This window comes from Cornus florida, unplaced genomic scaffold (genome assembly GCF_030987335.1).
Source record: "Cornus florida cultivar Cherokee Brave unplaced genomic scaffold, ASM3098733v1 CherokeeBrave_3.0.0_Hap2_Chr11, whole genome shotgun sequence".
In the NCBI taxonomy this organism is placed as follows: Eukaryota; Viridiplantae; Streptophyta; class Magnoliopsida; order Cornales; family Cornaceae; genus Cornus; species Cornus florida.
Window position 1 is genome coordinate 10,067,004 of NW_026775581.1, and position 20,903 is coordinate 10,087,906.

Genomic DNA, 20,903 nt, shown 5'->3' on the forward strand with positions numbered 1-20,903 from the left:
TGGTACTTCAACTAATTTGATATAAATAATATTGGAGAAGTAAGCTATTTTCTGGGGATTAATCTTTTACGAGATCGAGTTAAAAAAAAAATTTATTTATCTCAAGCATCCTATGGTCAGTAGGAATCAATCTAATCCTGGACTTGATCACTGGACAATTGTGAAGAATATTGTGACGCACTTTAGGAGAACTTAGTATCTCATGCTAATTTATGGAGGTGATGATCAATTCCCACTCAGGTATGCAGACTCTGATTTTCAATCAGATATAGATATCCATGTCTGAGTATGTATGTTCATTTAATGGAAGGTCAGTTGGTAAAGTGTTAAGTAGTTTTCGACTGCTGACTCAACCATGAAAGTGGAGTACATCACAGCCTCATAGACAGCAATGGAAGTTTTCTTATTTGATCTCACTAATTTAAAGGTTTTGGAGCATACTTACCTGCTTATCAAGCTATATGCAACAATAGTGTAAAAGTAGCTCAAAACAAGGACCCTAAGTTCCATAGAGGAACAAGGTACATTGAGAGGAAGTGTCATGTTATACATGATATTGTCCGTCAAGGAAATGTACTTATATTCAAGATTACATCGGAACACGACCTTGTTGATCCATTCATAAAGGCGTAATCGATCAATTGTTTTGATTATCATTTGGATAACATGGGAATTAGATGCGATTCGAATTGGCTATGAGGGCAAGTGGGAGATTGTTGGGATTTGTATGCCCTGGCATAGTAAATTCTTATTTGGATTGTATAAACATTGTTCCTTATCTGAAATGACATTTATGTATTATACAATTGGTGAATATTAATGTATTATGTTTTCGATTTATGATGGAATTGAATATGTTCACTTGGTTGCAAGATATATTTATATGTATGTGATGGCGATCAACACAAGAATATAAATAGCAATCATAAATAGTTAATAGTTGATAATTAAGGATGGACTCTTAATTAACTAAAAGTTGAATTTGATCCGCGATAGGTTGAGATATATTACGAGAGCAATCATATGCAATTGCTCCTTATCATCGTCATGTCATTTGACAAGTATGAGAGAGATATAGACATTTTTATTAATTAATAATTACTTTGATTTGTTCGAGGGAGCCTTCAGGATCCAATGACCAACACTTTGGGAATTATGTAATTAACAGTTAGAAGATTATATTCTAAATATTTGTATCGTTGCTAGTTGTATTTATTTTTTATTGATTATGTTTGATCACAAAGTAAATTCGAAGGCCTTCGTGTGTTTTAAACAAAATAGTTTTTTTATGTATTTATTTATTAAATTATTATTTTTGTCAAACAAATGTTTTATTATGATCCAGCCAGAAAATAATCAAGAAACCAAAATAAATATATTAATTGTGCGGTCGGATTGATGGCTACAATTATCTGATAGTTAATTATACATAGAGGGGTCAAAGTGTAACATTGACCTTGTGGTTATTTACTATTTAATTGGAGGTCAATTAATTTCTTTTAGTAGAGTAGAAATTAATTTATAAATTAATTGAATTGGGTCCATGGTATAATGGACCGGGTCAAAAATTATTAATTCATTTGAACCAAGAGAATAGTAAGCCTAAAGGATTATGTGAAGAAATTGAAGTGATCAAATTTATTGATTTTGGTGTCTAATTTGGCTACTGGCATATTGCGACCGGTTCCGATTTCAGGGAACCAATTCCGCGTATGCCATTGCAAAATTGGTTTTGGTTACTTCCAAAATGCAACCGGTTCCTCTTTCAGGAAACGATTCAAGTTGATTTTTGAAAAAACAAGACTTGTGGGGCAAGTTAGGTTCTATTGTTTGGAGCTATTTATATCAACCCTAATAAGACTTTAGGGTTTGAGAAGGTGGCTCCCGTGAGTGAATGATTAAATTGATTTGTATCAACACAAGAAAGAACAAATTCTAAATTTGGGGTAAATCACGTATATCTTATATTCTTGTTATTGTGATTTTTTTTTTTTTTGTTTTCTTGGTGATTGTTTGTGACTATTTCTGAACTATCGTTATTTTGCATTTTTACTATCAGAGTATCAAGTTGTTTCCCTAATAGAATAGGAGAAAAGTCTAGCCAAATTGGTTTAGTTTTTTTTTAATCACATGATTGAAAAAACAAAAAAAAAAAAAAACAAAGAAAGGTATGAAAAGTAAAAACTGATTAACTAATTGACATGAGATTAAATTTTAATACTAGCATTAAAGATGAGTATATATTACTCGTTGCTCGCCAGTTGAACCACCGCTACCTTATAAATTTCTCAGATTCATGGTGGCGGTTTGGTAAATGGGTGAAATTGAAATCCAAGTTGAACCACCGCTACCTTATAAATTTCTCAGATTCATGGTGGCGGTTTGGTAAATGGGTGAAATTGAAATCCAATATAATTATTTGCCCAACCAAACCCATCCTGAATTGTTGTGAGTATCATGCATAACTGAATAATAAAGTTATACATAAATCAAACTCGCACAAGGTACATTGGGTTCATGCACTTGGCAAATAAATTATTCAAAGACGACAAATCGTGGGGTCTGATCGAGTTTAATAGGTTTGTTGACCAGGGAAGTTTTGGTTGGTTGATGTCTAACACTGTTAGAGAAAAATCAATTGGCTAAAGGCCTATGGCTTTGAATGGAATAAAGTTCGTTACTCTTTCTTTTCTTTTCTTTTCTTTTTATTTTTCTATTTTTTTATTTTTTGTGGATTATTTTTGCTGAAATTATAAAGAAAAAATGTTTCTTTTTTATCTAAATAATTTTCAAGTAAAGTAATACTGTGCAGATGCCTCGATAGTCAAAAGATAAAGTAATACTAAAGTTTAAGCAAGTAAACTAATGAGTTTAAATTAATAAACTTCAAAGACCCGATTACACAAGTTTAATGAATTAGATATTCAATCAATTAGGTCACCAATAATATTCAAAATTTAAGATTTAAAAAAAAAAAAAATTCAACTATGAATGAGATTAAATTAGTAAAATTTGTTTATTATAAAAATAAAATATATTATTTAAAGTGACAATTTTTAAAAAATATATGCATATCCAAAGAGGATAATGATTTAAAAAAAAAAAAATTAGAGTAAAGTAAATGGCTTCTTGAATTTAAAATTGACACGTTTTGTGCTTCTAACAGATAACAGATCTTCAACCGATTAATTTGGGACATGATAGTATTATTCACATCTATAGACCATCAATTTTAGCATAAGCGGAAGATAATTTTCAAAGTTATAGTGCACGAACACACGTGTCAAGATCCCACTTAAATGACCGCACGTGTCATCAATTTAGCCCATGCCTCGTGTAGATCATATAAAAACTCCTTATCCACTTAAATGGACCGTTTCAGAAGATTCAATGAACTCACTCCCATTTTCCATCCATGCTGTGTTTTGTGAGAACTTATCCATATATCTACGTGTTTTGTATATGTGAGGAGAAAATGCAGATATATGTCAAATAGTACTGGAGCTCAGTAACACACGTGTCAAAATCCCACGTTACCAGATCATCTAGCGTATTTCAATAAATAGATTTGTCTACCTAAATTTATTTATTTTTTAGAGATGATATTTACATTTCAATTTTCTCTCCATTTTAATTTTTTAATACTCCATGTGTCCCAAAAAAAAAAATCCCTCTTTTGTGAAATATGACTTTTTATGATTATAGTTTTTTATATATATATTTTTTATTTTAGTGATAAAATGAATTTTTTAATATGCCTTTTTAAAATTTTAAGTTGACATTCTTTGACTAGGATACTTATATCAAGACAAGAGGATAAATTAAGAAAATTAAAAATATAGTACATTGAATTTTGAATCCATGCTTATTTTGGGATAATTAAAAAGTAAATATGAACATTTTTTTTTTTAAACAAAGGGACTTAAGGAGTAATTGAAATGACAATCTCATGGATAATGGTATATTCTTAAATTGTTGTAATATTTAAAATAAGGGTCAAGTATAGTCACACCCCTTAGGTTTGACAAAAATACATTCAGATGAAACTTACCTGTTTTTTTGACAAAGGTACTCACTGAAGATTCAAAAATGAACAAAGACACCCCTTTACATGAGAAATTGACAAAATTATTCTTTGACCGTTTATTAGACTTTTTTAATTTTATAATTTAATAAATTGGACTAATCTACCCTCATAAACAATTTATGCATAAAAAAAAGTAACCAAAAAAAAAAAAAAAAAAAACTTTATAAATGTCTCAACTTCTTAAAAATGATTTTTTGATCTAATACATATATTTCAAATAAATTATATTTTGTTATTACTTCTTTTCTTTTTCTTTTTTATTTTTAAATTAAGATGCTTAATTCTTTCATTTAAAAAAATTAAATCAATTTCTTTTCCTTAAAAATAAAAAATATGGTACCAGTATAACTTATGCATATTAAATTATATATTAAATATTATGTATTTCCCAACATAAAAGAAAAAAAAATAATAATAAAACAAAGGAGAAAAAAAAAATAAAGGCATGCATAAAGTTAAGATGCATAAAATTATACTGATACTTATTTTCTTTTATATTGAAAAATGCATAATATTTTATATATAATTTAAGATGCATAAAGTTATACTGGTACTATATTTTTTATTTTTAAGGAAAAGAGATTAATTTAATTTTTTTAGATGAAATAATTAAGCATCTTAATTTAAAAATAAAAAAGAAAAAGAAAAGAAGTAATAACAAAATATAATTTATTTGAAATATATGTATTGAATCAAAAAATCATTTTAGACGTGTACATTTTTAAGAAGTTGGGACATTTATAAAGTAAATAACGAAAAAAAAAAAAAAAAGTGAATAATATAAAGTTTTTTTTTTTTTTTTTTTACTTTTTTGTTATGCATAAATTATTCATGAGAATAGATTGGTTCAATTTATTAAATTTTAAAGTTGAAAAAGTCTCATAATCGGTTAAAGGATGATTTAGTCAATTTTTCATGTAAAGGGGTGTCTTTGTTCATTTTTTAACTTTCAGGAGGTATCTTTATCCAAAAAACTAATAAGCTTCCTCTAAATATCCTTTTGCCAAATTTCAGAAGGTGTGATTATACTTTACCCTGAAAATAATTTAAATTTAAAGATGAAAAGTTCGAATATTCTTATATGACGTAATAACATTATTTGTGTGACTTTAGGGGTTCATTGAGTGTGAAAGCATAACTTATATTTAATGTACCAAATTTGCTCGTAAAGGTCGTTTACGTGAATTTCTACATGATTGAATGGCATAAAAAATTTCAATCACTCATTATTTCTCAAAAAAGTCTCGTGTCAAACTCCACCTACACAATTCTCTGTTCAAAGAATATGCTTGTCGAGTAGAATATGCCCATTCGCCTCACCTAAAATAATAATAAGAAGAAATTTAAAAATATGTTTAGTTCAGCTTTTTTATTTTTTATAAATTAAAAAAGGATAAAAAAATTTATCAACAACTAATAAATAATTTCGACAACTATTTTTTAAAATTTTTAGTTGAGAATCCACTGATTTTCAAAAAATTGTGTTTACTACGATTTTTTTGTTTTCATAATCCTTGAAAATTATTTTTTATGTACAAATCAAACAATATAAAGTGTTGAACTCCCCTAAAAGTATGAAACGTCTTCCATTACCTTATCTATATTTTTTTTTTGTTTAAATATGTCATACCAAAATACTCTATTATCCTCTAATTTTTCGTCATTTTATAAACACTATATTACCTTACATAATTTTTTTTTATTTAAAAAAACTAATCAAACTCTAAAACAAAACCTAATCAAATGTCAATAACAAAAAAATTATTTTTTTAAATTTAATAATATAAAATTAGTATGAAAAAATGACATTTTATGATTTTTTTTCATTTTCATTTCAACTATATATAGTTATTGAAATTTTTTAATACAAAGAAATAATAATTTAGTTATTTTTTAATTTTTTTTTAAAAAAGAAATCCTTATAATGTGATTGACCCCCCCCCCCCCCCCCAAAAAAAAAAAAAAAAAACCGGATAAGAATCATAAGAGGATAGACTCTCTCACCAGCCCATTGTTTTCTCTTAGTGTCCACTCCTCGAAATACGACATGACACGTCATTCCACAACGACCCAACGGATAAGGACCGTTCATCTCTGTTTGCATATTATAAATATTCCTATTCCTATCCATTGTTGTATTGCTAAATACCCACCCATTCTCTATTATTGAGCTATCCTCTATTAAAAAAAAGCTTCCATTCCATTGTTTGCTTGCTAGCTGCGACATTATTGTTCCTTGGGACAATATATATATATATATATATATATATAAAGGAAAGAGAGAGTTTGGTGTTTGAGATCTGCCTGAGAAATGGCTTCCACGGCTGTTGGGATGATGGGTGGTAATTCTTCTTCTTCTTGGATTCATTTGAAGGACTCAAAGAAGAAGAAGAAGAAGAAGAATATGATGATGAGAAGAAGCCACAATAATAATAGAGTTAAAGTCTCTTGTGTTTCTTCCTATGCCGTTACCGATCCATACTCAACTCTTAGGATTCAACCAGGTGCTTCCGAATCTGAAATCAAGAAAGCTTTTAGACAACTTGCTCTCCAGGTATTTTTTTTTTTAAACTTGTTTTTCTCTGCATATATATACATACATAAAACCATGTTTATTAAACACTTATCAGGAAAAAGTATTCCTAGTATAACCCATAAAAAACTAATTTTAATGGCTTTATTTCAAACAAAAAGGTTTTATGTATATATATATACACACACACATAAAACCATGTTTATTAAACACTTGTCAGGAAAAAGTATTCCTAGTATAACCCATAAAAAATTAATTTTAATGGCTTTATTTCAAACAAAAAAGGTTTTATGTGGATTAAATCTAAAGGAACAAAAATGATATATATATATATATATATGGTGATTGTAATAAATAAAAATTTGAATATACGACAACAGGATAGAGTAATTATTTTTTAAATTTTATTTTATTTCTTTGAATCAAAAGTTTCAACTTATTTACTGCAGTTAATGAGCCATTGAACATTTAACTCAAAAGGGACAACCAAACGTATGTTGTGGGTGAGCATTAATGTTTTTTTTTTTTATGAATCATTGATGTGGGGGGTAATATTTTAATTTCGTTTGATCAAATTTTCAGTACCATCCGGATGTTTGCAGAGGAAGCAATTGTGGGGTCCATTTTCAAAGCATTAATGAAGCTTATGATGTGAGTCACCAACACACTTTCATAATCCTATCTCTTTATTTTTTCTGCACAATGTATTACTAATAATTTGTGTATTTAATGTCCAGATGATACATTAAATACAAATCTTATAGATTAGATGGTAATTTTAATTTTCAAAGTTCTTTTTCATACTTAATAGTCTACCGCCATGATTAAGTCTAGACAATATTGAATGGATGGGATAAGATTAAAATTTTGACAGCCAAGTGGTACTTTTATTTTTGAGTATCACAATTATCCTTTATTTTTTTCTCATTTCTTTTTTTAGTGGGAGTCCCAACATTAAACGAACCCTTAAATAGAAAAATGATTTCACATTTAAGTGGGCTGAGGTTATGATATCATTGTTGTGATATGGTTCTTATACACATAAAATTAGTTAAATTTATTACATAACAAAAAAACCTTATTTCTGATGTAGTTGGAAGTTTCAGTAACATTATAAATCTAACAAATATTTTTAAAAAAAGAGAATACTTTTTCAATATTCTTTGAATTTTAAAGGGGCATTATTAATCATATAAAAAGTCTAACAAAGCCAGACTCCTCTAGATGTATACTTTCCAAGTCTCCTTGCATATTTATGATCAAAATGACTTATTTTTAGTCTTACTAATTTCTTTAATGATGACGATGATGCAGATTGCGATGAGTAATTTGAGAGGTGAATCAACCACACCAGAGATAGAGGCTTACGAACCGTACGATGCAGGTATAGATGAACCCATGAGAGGGATGAACGATCCTGATTGGGACATGTGGGAAGAATGGATGGGATGGGAAGGAGCGGGAATTCGTGACTACTCGTCTCATATTAACCCTTATATATAATAAGTAAGTTATTATGTATATATAATCCATGTATAAGTATTACACCCATATATACATCAATCAAATTGGTTGGTTGATGGTTGTGGTGTTGTATATAGTGAAAGTGGGTGTAAAATGTTTTTGTTCTATGTACATAGTTGAATGTCATCTTATGGCTTCTTCAAAATTAGAAGCCTAATGGATTTTAATATAATAAGAAACTTTATGAGTTTAAAACATTTGCTCTAACCCTTTCTCTAAGCCTTATTATTCATGACCTTCCATTGTATTTTTTGTACCTGAAAAAAGGATAATTTTGAATTATGATCTATTCAAATCAACGAGTGCAATCCTCGTAGGATTGTTGTCACACGTCTACAATTTTTACACAAAAGTGGTGATTATTCAAAAGACCAATGATAGGCGGGACTCTACAACAACTTTATGTCAATGTTAGGTCGGGCCGGGACTAATAATATAAGTGAGAATGGCCCCATTACATGATGTCATGGGTGAAATAATGTTGTGGGGCTCATGTGGCTCAAATAAGTTCAATCTGATTATCGTTCATATTTAAATATTTGATTTATTTATTTATTTATTTTTTTTTTTAAGAAACGTACTCACAATACAATTTTGCAATCTAAATTTTTGTTTCAGCTAAACTTCTTACCATTCCCATTATTTTCATAGATCAGAAGTTGTAAATATATTATAAACAAACTACTATGCTCTTTAGCTACTAATTTTGCAGTTTAGCTTTTTTGTTTAAGCTTAATTTCTCACTATTCCCATTCTTTCATAGATCAAAAGTTGTAATTAAGTTTGTAGACATTAAAATTTTATAGATTTTTGTTTTGACAAATTGACCCATTAAATATGAGTCTCATTTTATTAAATTATTTAATTGGCCCAAACTGGATCCACTTAAATGATTTAATTAGCCCAGCCCAGATTATTAAATAAAAAGATAATTATTCCGAATAAAATATATTTGGAATAATTATTTGGATAATTATCATAATATAACCGGTTCGGCCAGTTATGATTATGTCCTTATTAGGAGAGGACACATGTCATCGTCCTATTAATCCAAGAAACTTATAAATAGAGGCATGGAGGATCCAAAAATCCTATAAATAGAGGCATGGAGGAAGGAGGAAGTGATACAAAAATTGAGAATTTTAGAAACTTCTTTTTGTTTTAGGGGAGTAGAAAGGGATTCAGCCTCAAAATCAGAAGCGTCAAGATCGATGGGCTCTTCAGGATCTTGGATGACCAGAGGAGGATTCCTGGAGATCGCCTCAAGAAGATAAGTGGAAAGAAGGACCTTTACCGAAGGGATATTATACTAAACGTTTGATTGCAGGTACTCAATCCTAATGTTTGCAAATTTAGAAGGAAACAGATTAGTTTCATGACCTAATAAATCATAAATATAACAAAAGTGCTTGACCACACAAACAAAGCAAGGAGACTCACCCGAGTCATCGAACACAGGGATACAGGGGGTATGGAAGCTCGCCTGAACATGGAAATTCTGAGCAGAGGAAAAGCTCCAGGGGCCTCCAACCTCAACAATATTTTCCTTCCACTCCTTGTCAAATGTATTAAGACCAGAAAAAAGGGCCTCACCTCGTTCTAAAGTGAAAATGATACCTACCCTCTTCACTTGTTATTCTATTTACTAAATAGCAGAAGAAAAGATAGGCAAGATTCAAAGACAGCCCTCGGGTTCGATTCAGAGCTAGAAGACAATACAAAATACAAAAGAAATTAGGGTTCACTTGAAGAAGGGCCAAATTCAGAATAGAAAAGACCCAAAGATAAAAAGGGTTTAGGGGTAACCTAAAAGTAGACAAATGACCAGTAAATAATAACATCTCATCATCCCCCAAACCCTCACCATCCCTAAACCATCACCAGTGCTAAGATTCAGATCATATGGATATTCTTCTAGGGTAACATATTCGGGTATCCTTTTTTTTTTTTTTCTCAATTGAAGAACAGAAATAGATTTCCTCTCCACAATGTCAACGGGAAGAACTATAGGACCCTCAACAGAAATTGGGGTACTCGTGTTAACCCCCGACGTTCTCGACTCATAATCAGACATCATAGCACTAGGGGTACGGTCATTACTTTCTTGACTCGTGATAGAAGAATGGAACGAGAATAGGAAAAGAGAAAAAAGCAAAAAGCGGTGCGAAAGAAGCTGAACTTAAATGTTGGGAGGTGGCCGGAACGACTGCTGGTGCAACTTTTGGGGAAAGAAATTTTGCAAGTATAAACCCTCAAGGTAACAAAATTGGCACATTTATATGCACCAGACGTGCAATGAAGCGGCAGCAGCACGATACCCCAAGATGCGAAACTCCATAATGGTAAAGATGAGCATTAACCTCTACACAAACTACTCCACTTCCAAAAACAGCTACAATTCCTTATATGAATATGATACATAAAAGGAATTGGGGGCAAAGTGTGGAGGGAAATTTTCCCACCAATCACAAGGCTCCACGTGCATTCATCCAAGTGAATAAGTTAGCCCAGAAAGTCAGGTCCAAAGGTGGAAGCCCAAACCAAATGATCAACCAAGGGGGTAGTGGGAAATTTCAAACACCAATTTGGCTCACAAAGTAGCGCTAAGCCCACAAGGCTCAATGCAAAGCCTTGACTACCACGATCATAAGTAATGCATACATAATGAATGTCATAGAATCTGGGATTGATTGAGCTCCAAAAATGGAAAATCCATGCTACACTCTAAGATAATCTCTTTTGTACACACACACACACACACACACACACACACACATATGAAGGCAAGACCCAAATAAAAGATCAAGCCATTCTCTGCCTATAAGCCATTGTTCTTCCTCTTAAGTTTCTTTTTCTTAATTTTTTTAAACATATTTCAGCAATAATTTTCTTTCTTCTTGAGTGTTTGAGCATCGAATCTCCCAGATTGAACCACAGTGTTTGGTCCGATATTTTATGCACCTACACACACCTTATCCAAATAGTCGAGCTCCCCCAATGGTAGCTCATAAATGTTAGTTGTAGTTATGTTTTCAGAACTCGACCCATAATGGGGCCACTTATAAGTCGAGAGAGAGAGAAAGCACTTCAGAGTTTATCCGTAAAGAGTAATATTATGAAGGAACATAGAAAGGAACCCATCTAATTGGAGTGGGGTTCCTCTATGAGGAAAAACAGAGGAACACAAAAAGAAACCCATCTAATATAAGTGGGGTTCCTCTGTGAGGATATAGAGAGGCTAGTGAGCTTTCTCACTAGGTGATGATAGAGACTAGCTTGAGAAACAATTTGGGAAGGAGGTAGTGGTGAAAGATTTGAGTTATTGTGATGGGGATAAAGCATCTGGTTCATATGGGTTTACTCTAGCCATTTTCCAGCAAAATTGGGAGGTGGTGAAAGACAGAGGCGACGAGAGCCATTGATGTTTTCTTTCTTGATGGTTATTTTAAGAAGAGTCTGAAAACTTTTATTACTCTAATTCCTAAGAAGGGTAGAGTGGTTGAGGCTGAGAATTTTAGACCCATTAGCTTAGTTGGCATTGTGCACAAGATTATTGTGAAAGTCTTAGCCACTCACTTAAGGAAGGTTTTGGATGGAGTGATCTCATAGTTGCAAAATGCTTTTGTTGGTGGGTGCCAAATTCTGGACTCATTGCTAATTTCTAGTGAGTGCATTGAGGCTAAAACAAGAAGTACAAATCCAACGGATTGTGTGCTAATTGGACATCGAAAAAGCCTACGACCATGTCTGCTAGATTTGTTGATTTATTTGATTGAGAGGATGGAGTTTGGGCACATATTCAAGACATAGATTTTTCATTTTATTTCAATTTCAAGCTTCTCTGTCATAATGAATGGTTCACCAACGGGCTTTATTTGCTAGTTCTAAAGGGTTACGTTGTGGGTACTCTCTCTCATATTTCTTATTTATAATTGTTATTGAGGCGTTTAGTATATTGATAGGAATGGCAGAAAGGCTGGGCTTCATTCAAGGCTTTACAGTGGGAAGAAACCCTAATCAGTTATCCATTTCTCACTTGTTTTTTGTGGATGACACCATTGTATTTTGTGCTGCCAGTGTTGACCAGCTAAGACATTTGAAGTACATTTTGGCTTGCTTTCAAGTTTTTTCCGAGCTAAAGATCAATATTGAGAAAAGCGAGATGGTTACAGTTGGGGAGGTTGAGCATATCCATGAGTTTGCTGATATCTTGGGGTGTGGGGTTGGATCTTTTCCAATTTCCTATTTGGGGCTACCCTTGGGAGCATTGAAAATAGGGGTTTTAGTTTGGCATCCAATTGTTGAGAGGTTTTAGAGGAGGCTTACAGGTTGGAAGAAATAATACTTGTCAAAAGGGGGAAAGGCTTACCTTTATGAGGAATGCTCTTTTGAGTTTTCTTACCTATGTCACTTTTCCCAATGCCTATAGAGGTGGTTCGAAGACTTGGAACATATTTAGAAGAATTTTTTGTGGGGAGGTATGGGAGACGACTTCAAGTACCACTTAGTTAATTGGGAAAGACTTTGCATCCCTATTAAAAAGGAAAGTTTAGGGATCCGTAAGCTGGAGCTATTCAATGAAGGTGTTGTTAGGAAAATGGATTTGGAAATTTGAGAGTGAAAGATCTAACCTTTGTACGCATGTCATTGCATGGGGAGGGGAATGGAGGGTGGCAGAATAAGGATGTGAGATCGCCAGTGGGTATGGGCTCTTGGAAATTTATTCGGAAATGATGGGATGAGTAAATTTCAAATGTATCCAATTCAAAGTTCAGAGTGGGAGGCATGTCAACTTTTGGGAGGACCATTAGTGTGGGGATTTTGCTTTGGCTCGTAGATTTCCTCGACTTTTTAGAATTTTTGTGAATAACTATGCTGTGGTTGCTGATTATTATCGGCTTGATAATAGGAGGGTGACTTGGGATTCGTAGCTTTATAAGAGTTCCAAGATTATGAGCTTATGGAGGTGTTTGAATTCCTTTAGTTGATCTACAGCCAGGTAGTGGAGGCGAGGGTATGGACGAGATGGTGTGGGTGGGCACCTCGAGAGGGGTGTTTGAGGTTAGGTTGTTTTCCCAAAGCTTTATAGAGTCTCTAGGTTCCACCTTCCTCTGGAAAGCTATTTGCAGGACTAAAGCCCCTCTAAAGGTGGCTCCCTTCACTTATTCGGTTGCCCTTGGTAGCATTCTCACTCTCAATAACCTTGGTAAGAGACATCATATCATGGTGAATTGGTGTTATGATAAGCGCTAAAAAGTGCGCATTTAAACCCCTTAAGTTTGAATGTTTTATGACCTTATTTTATCTTATTTTACCGTTTTAGTTTAATTTCATGTTATTTCCCTTTTCTGGCACTTATCCCCAAAATAAGTCAATTCAGCTGAATTAAAGCATTAAAAGAAGCAATTTCAAGCTTAGTGGAAGAAAGGAGTAAAGTGGAAGCAAAGTGGTGAAGAAACCTTCTCCGATCGATCGAACCAAGCTCCAATCGATCACACTACAATCGTTCCAATCATGCCATGATGAATCGAGCCTTTTGTCCTTATCTTCAGGAAAATTTCTTATTCGATCGATCTAACCTTTCCTTTGATCAATCGAACCCTTTTGATCTTATCCTCACCTACCAATTTTGTCCTTTTTCCAAAAATATCTCAGCCTTGTCATTATCCAAAAAGTGCGCCGCCATGGTTCGATCGATCCGAGCAACCTTGCGATTGATCGAACTGCCTCAAGTTGCGTAAAAAATAGAGTTCCAGCCAAAATAAAGGTGTGTACGTGGTGCAATCATTTGGAGGTCCTAGTGCACGAGGTCTAACCATTTTGTGTGACATTTGAGCTACCTATATAAGAATTTTGGCTATTTTTAGTAAAGAGGTTGGTTAGTTAGAGGGACTTGGCAAGAGATTAGAGGAAGAAAATATACAATTTGGTACAGTTCTTCCACTCATCTAGGGTTTCTACCAAGAACACAAGAAGAGGATGATGAATTCTACCATAGAGATAACCCTTAAAGGTTGGATGACAGCATCAATGAGTGGCTAAACCATTCTCTTAGGGCTAGAGGTAGCACTAAGCATGCCTCCTAGACTTTGATGTTTTGTAATTAACGGAGATTTGTGTTGTATTTCTTGTCTTGACATCTTATATATATAAATCTTGCTTCTACAATGATTTGTGTAGTTTAATACTTCCAATTGATCATTTAATTATATCCATATGTCTATGTATGCTAGAATGGATGTTCATGTGTTTATCTCTAGATTTTATGACATTGATGCATGTCTATGTGCGTTGATTTTATAAATCTAGTGATGGTCAAGGCATGGTGCTTAAATGGGTTATTCTTGTAGTTTATTTGATGGTTCATACTTATTTTTTGATGGATTGTGCCAACTTTTTAGTTTAATTAGTTTAATTTTTATGTCACTAGCTAAATTGTAGTGTAATTGTCTTACTTTCTTAGATATGTGGATAATCCATTCTTATTGTTTGATGTTCCATGCTTATGAATGCAAGTGGTATATTTCTCTAATTTGTTGAGTCTGCATTAATTGTGGGCTTATGGAAGGATTAATGGCTTAATTTGATATGTTGTGCTATTCACTAGATTGATTAGACAATGTATGCTTACTTAGCCATCCATGCTAATATTTCAATTAATGGCACACACTTTCATTTACAACACATAATCCCCCTAATCCATCAAATATTGAATGTCTAGGAAGGTAATGCTTAGTGGTGAACTCTATGACTCAAGACTCCTCTCTCATATTCTCTACACCTTATTTGTTTTAGTTGTTTACATTGCATTTATTTGGTTTAAATTATAGTATAATTCAACCAACAAATCATCTTTTGATCATTCGACCTACTAATCCAACAAATTGATTCTAAAACACGCTTCCAATCCCTTGGGACGATACCGACTTACTTTAGCTACATTTATAGTTAGTAGTGGTAGTGGTATTCTATAAATTCAAACTTGGCCACACTACATACTTAATTGGGTGCACACGACCTCTCATACCAAGTTTTGGCGCCGTTGCCGGGGATTAGGCAACACCGTATTTTGGAAGCAATTAGGAATTAGTATCATTTTGATCATGTCTTTATTTTATTCTATTTTGGTTATTTATTGTGTTTGTTCTTGATTAACTAGGTACATTGAGCAAGGGAAGTGAAGCAAAGGGAAATTCTAAAGCAAGGGAACAAGCCAAGTTAAGCTAAGCAAAAGTATAAAAAACTAAAGCTAAAAAAAATTACAAAGCAAAACAAGGCAAGGAAAAATTTTGAAAAATAATTTGAAGTTACTTAAGAACCCTTTGTGAGCTTTTCTAACTCTCTCTCTAGTTAAATCGTCGGCCCGCGTGGTTGCAAGTTTTAAATTCTTAGATAAATCGTGAGCCCGTGTGGAGGCAATTTATTTTTCTTGCATATTGTTGAAAGCATGGGAGTATAGGAACAATGTATGTGGAGGTTTGTTGTTGATTGTTTTGTGTTGCAAAGGGGGAATGTTTGTTTTTGTTGTTTGTGTTGGTTTATTGCTTGAATTTTGTGCGGTCCTAGCCCATCCTTCATCATAACCACATCAATGGAAAATCTAGAGGGTCATCTTGGTTATCTAGACCCGAATTTCATGGAACATCCTCCTTAAGCTCCAGTTCCTCCAATGATCCTTCGTGATCATTACAATTTCCATGAGTACCATGCACCAACTTGTATCATGCTCCCTAACTTTGGGGCCGATCAATATGAGATTAAGCCTGAGACTATTCAAATGTGTTCACTTTTCTATGGCTTAAATGATGAGGAACCATATAAACATCTTGATGAATTTCTTAAGATATGCTCCATCGTGAGATACATGAATGTCCCGGAGGAAGTCCTTAGGTTACTCCTTTTCCCCTTTACTCCTAAAAATAAGGCGAAACATTGGTTCAACAACTTGGGGGCAAATTCAATAACTTCTTGGATACAAATGCAAAATGAATTTTTAAAAAAAATTTACCTCGTAAGTTTGACCAATTCAATGAGAACCGCCATTAGAGAATTTTCTCACGGGAAGGGAGAACTTTTGCATAAGGCTTAGGAAATATTGAATGACTTGCTAAGGAAATGCCCACGTCATGGCATTCCAAAATGGCAAGTAGTTTAATATTTCTACGAAAGCTTATCCGACATTCACAAGGACATAATTGATACATCATGTGGAAGTTCATATTTTGGGAAACATAAAGATGATGTTTGGCACCTTTTTAAAAAAATGAGTGAAAATTCATTGCGTAAATATCACACTTCTCGGGTGAATCATGATTCTAATGAAAAAAAGAAAATTTTGAAAGTGTGTCAAATTGAAAGTCCAATGGAAATTACAGCCGAGGTCAAAACTCTCACTAAAAGACTTGATCAATTTTTATTAAGTCAAAAATCGTTTACCCAATCATCTCTTTTTCATCATCCACATTATTCTTGTGAGCCTTGTATGACATGTTCTAGTATTTTACATTCTACTTCTAATTGTCCCCATGGACATATATTTAATGAACACTTTGAACAAGTCAATGCTACATTTGCTCACCCTCATTCGAATGTTTATGTTCCGGTGTGGAATGAAAATTCAAGTCATTTTCAAGATAAAAATTTTCAAAGTCGATATGTTCCTCCTCATAAAAGAAATGAAGATTCTTAAGAATTTGTTTCATCTTCTTCTTATCATCAAAGAATGAATCACTTTTCTCATCCTCAAGTGTATAATTCTTAAATTTGCTATCATCATCCTCATGCACTTTCTAGTAATTCCACATTTGAGGATAAGGTTTTGGTTGCTTTAGGTAGTTTGGAAATGAACACTAAATTGTTGCATTCTCATTCTCAATCGATATAGAAGCTTGAATCCCAAATTGGGATGATAGCTAATTCATTGAATGCGAGAGAAATTAGTAAAGTACCTAGCTAACCCTAAAGGAACCCAAAAGCCCAATACTTTGTGGAATCAAACCCTACATCGGGGTGCCCTTCCCAAAAACAAGTGCAAGCCGTTACCACTTTGAGAAGTGGTAGGCAAATTGACAATAGGGTTGAAAGACCAAGTGAAGATAGTGAACCGGTGCAACCTAAAATTAGCAGCCATCCCGTTTCCAATCCTATTCCTACTTCCTTGGATAAAAGTGGTCATAATGAGAATTCTCAATCTTCTTCTTCATCTCCTCAAGTTGCTAAATCCCATGAGCCAAAAGCTCCATTTCCATATGCCTTGAGAGAGACTTCGCCCTTTGGGAGGCAAGAAGGAAAAATCTATGACATGATGGAAGTGCTTAAACAAGTTAACATAAATCTCCCACTCTTGGATGCAATTAGGCAAATTCTACCTTATGCAAAAAAATTTAAAAACCTTTGCACACAAAAGAGAAAGAATAAGGGACAAGGCCCTAAAAAAATGTTCCTCACAGAGCAAGTGAGTTCCAATTCAACATAACACTCCACCTAAGTTCAAAGATCCCGGTGTGCCGACCATCTCATGTGTGATTGGAAACCATGAAGTTTGTAAAGCTCTTCTTAACTTAGGAACGAGTGTTACTTTGATTTCTTACTCCGTGTATGTCCAACTAGGCTTGAATGATTTGAAGCTAACCTCGGTGGTGTTTCAATTAGCCAATAGATCCATCAAAACACCTAGGGGCGTGGTTGAGGACATACTCATCAAAGTTGACAAGTTCTATTTCCCGATTTATTTTGTAGTTCTTGATACTGAACCGGTTTCCAATCCTACCAACCACATCCCAATCATCTTAGGAAGGCCATTTCTTGCCACTGCAAATGCAACCATTAATTGTAGATCCGGTGTTATGGACCTTTCTTTTGGTAATATGATGGTTAAGCTTAATGTCTTCAATGCAAGTCGACATCCTATCGATGAAGACGAGTGTTGTCTCATAGATGTCTTGGATGAAGTTGTTGAAGAGTCCATTTCTTCCATGATTATGAAAAAGCCAACCGAGGACAATCTTTCATCTCTCCTTTCCGATGATCCTCTTGCATCTTGTCTCCTTGAAATGTATGGGAATTGTGGGTTCGATAATGAGGGATCAATAAGTGAGGTAAGCAATTTAATGGAATCCGTTGCAAACTTGGATTTTCCACCTTGGAAAGCTCCAAAAGAACCTCTTCCTCCACTCTCTAGCACTCCACCGGTTCCATCTTTAATCTCCCCACCCACTCTTGAGCTTAAAACTCTTCTTTCCAATCTTAAGTATGCCTTTTTAGACCCGAAAAAGACTCTTCTAGTCATCATTTCTTCAAGTCTTTAAGAAGACCAAGAGAATGATCTTTTAAATGTGCTTAAAGAAAATAAGGAAGCTATTGGATGGAGTGTAGCGGACCTAAAGGAAATTGACCCTTCCATTTGTACGCATCACATTCTTATGGAAGAGGATGAGAAACCTTTTAGAGATGCCCAAATGAGATTAAATCCAAACATGAAAGAAGTGGTTAAGAAGAAAGTAGTAAAACTTTTAGATGCCGATATAATTTATCTAATCTCTGATAGCAAATGGGTGAGTTCAACTCAAGTAATTCCCAAGAAGTCAGGAGTTACGGTAGTTGAAAATTCAAAAGGTGAGGTGATTTCTAAGCGTACTGCCAATTCATGACGTGTATGCATTGATTATCGAAAGTTTAATGCCGCCACTAGAAAAGATCACTTTCCTTTGCTATTCATTGATTAAATTCTAGAGAGATTGGCCGGGCAACAATATTATTGCTTTCTTGATGGCTATTCGGGTTATAATCAAGTAGCCCTTGACCCCTTAGACCAAGAGATAACCACTTTTACTTGTCCTTTTGGCACATTTGCCTATAGACAGATGTCATTTGGTTTGTGTAATGCCCCTGCCACATTCCAATGGTGTATGATTTCGTGGCTTACTGTTATCTGCTCCTATAATGCAACCTCCCAATTAGTCATTACCTTTTGAAATTATGTGTGATGCTTCTGATTATGCAATGGGAGCAGTTTTGGGACAAATTGTGGTAAACTTCCATGCGCCATGTACTATGCAAGCAAGACTTTTTTGGGAGCTCAATTGAATTACTCCACTATCGAGAAAGAATTACTTGTCGTAGTGTATGCTCTTGATAAATTCTGGTCCTACCTCTTAGGGTCAAAAGTCATTGTTTATTCTGATCATGCTGTTTTAAGGCACCTTTTGACTAAGAAATAAACTGAACCTCGCCTGATGGATTTTGCTTCTTCAAAAATTTGATTTCGAAATCAATGATAAGAAAGGCATCGAAAATGTGGTTGCTGATCATCTTTTAAGGTTAATGGTAGAATCTTCCCCAAGCCCACCAATTCGTGATTCATTTCCGGATGAATAATTCTTCCAAATTTCTAATGGATAAATGCCTTGGCTCGCCGACATTGTAAACTTTCTTGCAATTGGCAAGCTTCCAACTAATTGGTCAAGGCAAGAAAAGAACCGTTTCTTTACCAACATCCGGAATAACTATTGGGAAGATCCTGTCTTGTTTCGATATTGTCTGGATCAAATAGTGAGAAGATGCATTCTGGAGAGTGTGGTACCAAGTGTCCTCATGTTTTGCCATGCCCTTGCATGTGGTGGTCATTTCAGTGCAAAGAAGACCACCTTGAAGGTTCTTCAAAGTGGGCTATTTTGGCCTACTATCCATAGAGATGCCTACAATTTTTGCAAGGAGTGTGAGCATTGTCAAAAGATCGGATTAATGTCAAGGACAGATATGATGCCCTTGACAAACATTCTAGTTGTCGAAATCTTTGATATATGGGTCATTGATTTCATTGGTCCTTTTTCCTATGTCCTATGGTTTTCAATACATTTTACTTGTCGTTGATTATGTTTTCAAGTGGGTGGAGGCTTGTGCTACCAAAACAAATGACCACTCTGTGGTTGTTCAATTCATTAAATCGAATATTTTTACTCGTTTTGGTATGCCAAGAGCAATGATTAGTGATAGGGGAAAATATTTTTGCAATCAATTCTTGTGGCAATTATTTCCCAAGTACTTCGTCTCATGTAAAGTCATCACCCCTTATCATCCTCAAACAAGTGGGCAAGTAAAAGTTTCAAACCGAGAAATTAAACACATTCTTGAGAAAACAGTGAACACAACCCGGAAAGATTGGTCACGGAAATTAAATAATGCTTTTATCGGGAAGTTGCGTACCAAATGGGAAGGCCCAAATAAATTCCTTTTTGTTGTGCCCCATGGGGTAGTTGAGATAAAAAGCTTAAAAGATGGCACCACATTTAAAGTAAATGGGCAAAGGTTAAAGCCCTACATTGAAGGGCAAGTTTTTTAAAGACATATGGAAGCCACCCTCTTGGTGGATCCCATCTATGAAGAAATCTAGAGTCTCACTCATCGTTCTTGTTTTTCATCATTGTAGACTTACTTAATTTAGTTGTGCTCTCATCTCAATTAAGGGGTTTGTTGGTTGTTCGATAGATCACAAAGCTATTACGATCAATCGAACCTCTCTACAGAAGAAAAATCATCTCTCTATCCCATCGTTCGAACTTTTTCTTGATAAGTGCTTTAATGTTGCACATTTCAGCACCTAAATGACGAGTTAAAGCCGTTCCTTCACGCCAAATTGATGTAGTGAACGTGCAGTTCAAGAAAAGCCTTTTGAGTCAAGTTTAAATTTATAAAAACCACTACCAACACTACTACTAACGTAGCAAGAGTGAGTAGGGATCGTCCTAAGGGATTAGAGTC

General features: G+C 33.9%; 1 protein-coding gene across 1 annotated transcript; it reads left to right on the forward strand.

Moving 5' to 3' along the window:
* The first annotated feature begins 6,210 nt into the window (after window positions 1-6,210).
* Window positions 6,211-8,339, forward strand: LOC132284313 (chaperone protein dnaJ 8, chloroplastic). Its single transcript, XM_059786404.1, has 3 exons — window positions 6,211-6,641; window positions 7,203-7,271; window positions 7,935-8,339. Exons 1-3 carry the CDS (start codon window positions 6,399-6,401, stop codon window positions 8,121-8,123), a joined length of 501 nt encoding a protein of 166 aa, XP_059642387.1. The 5' UTR covers window positions 6,211-6,398; the 3' UTR covers window positions 8,124-8,339.
* The last annotated feature ends 12,564 nt before the right edge of the window (window positions 8,340-20,903 follow it).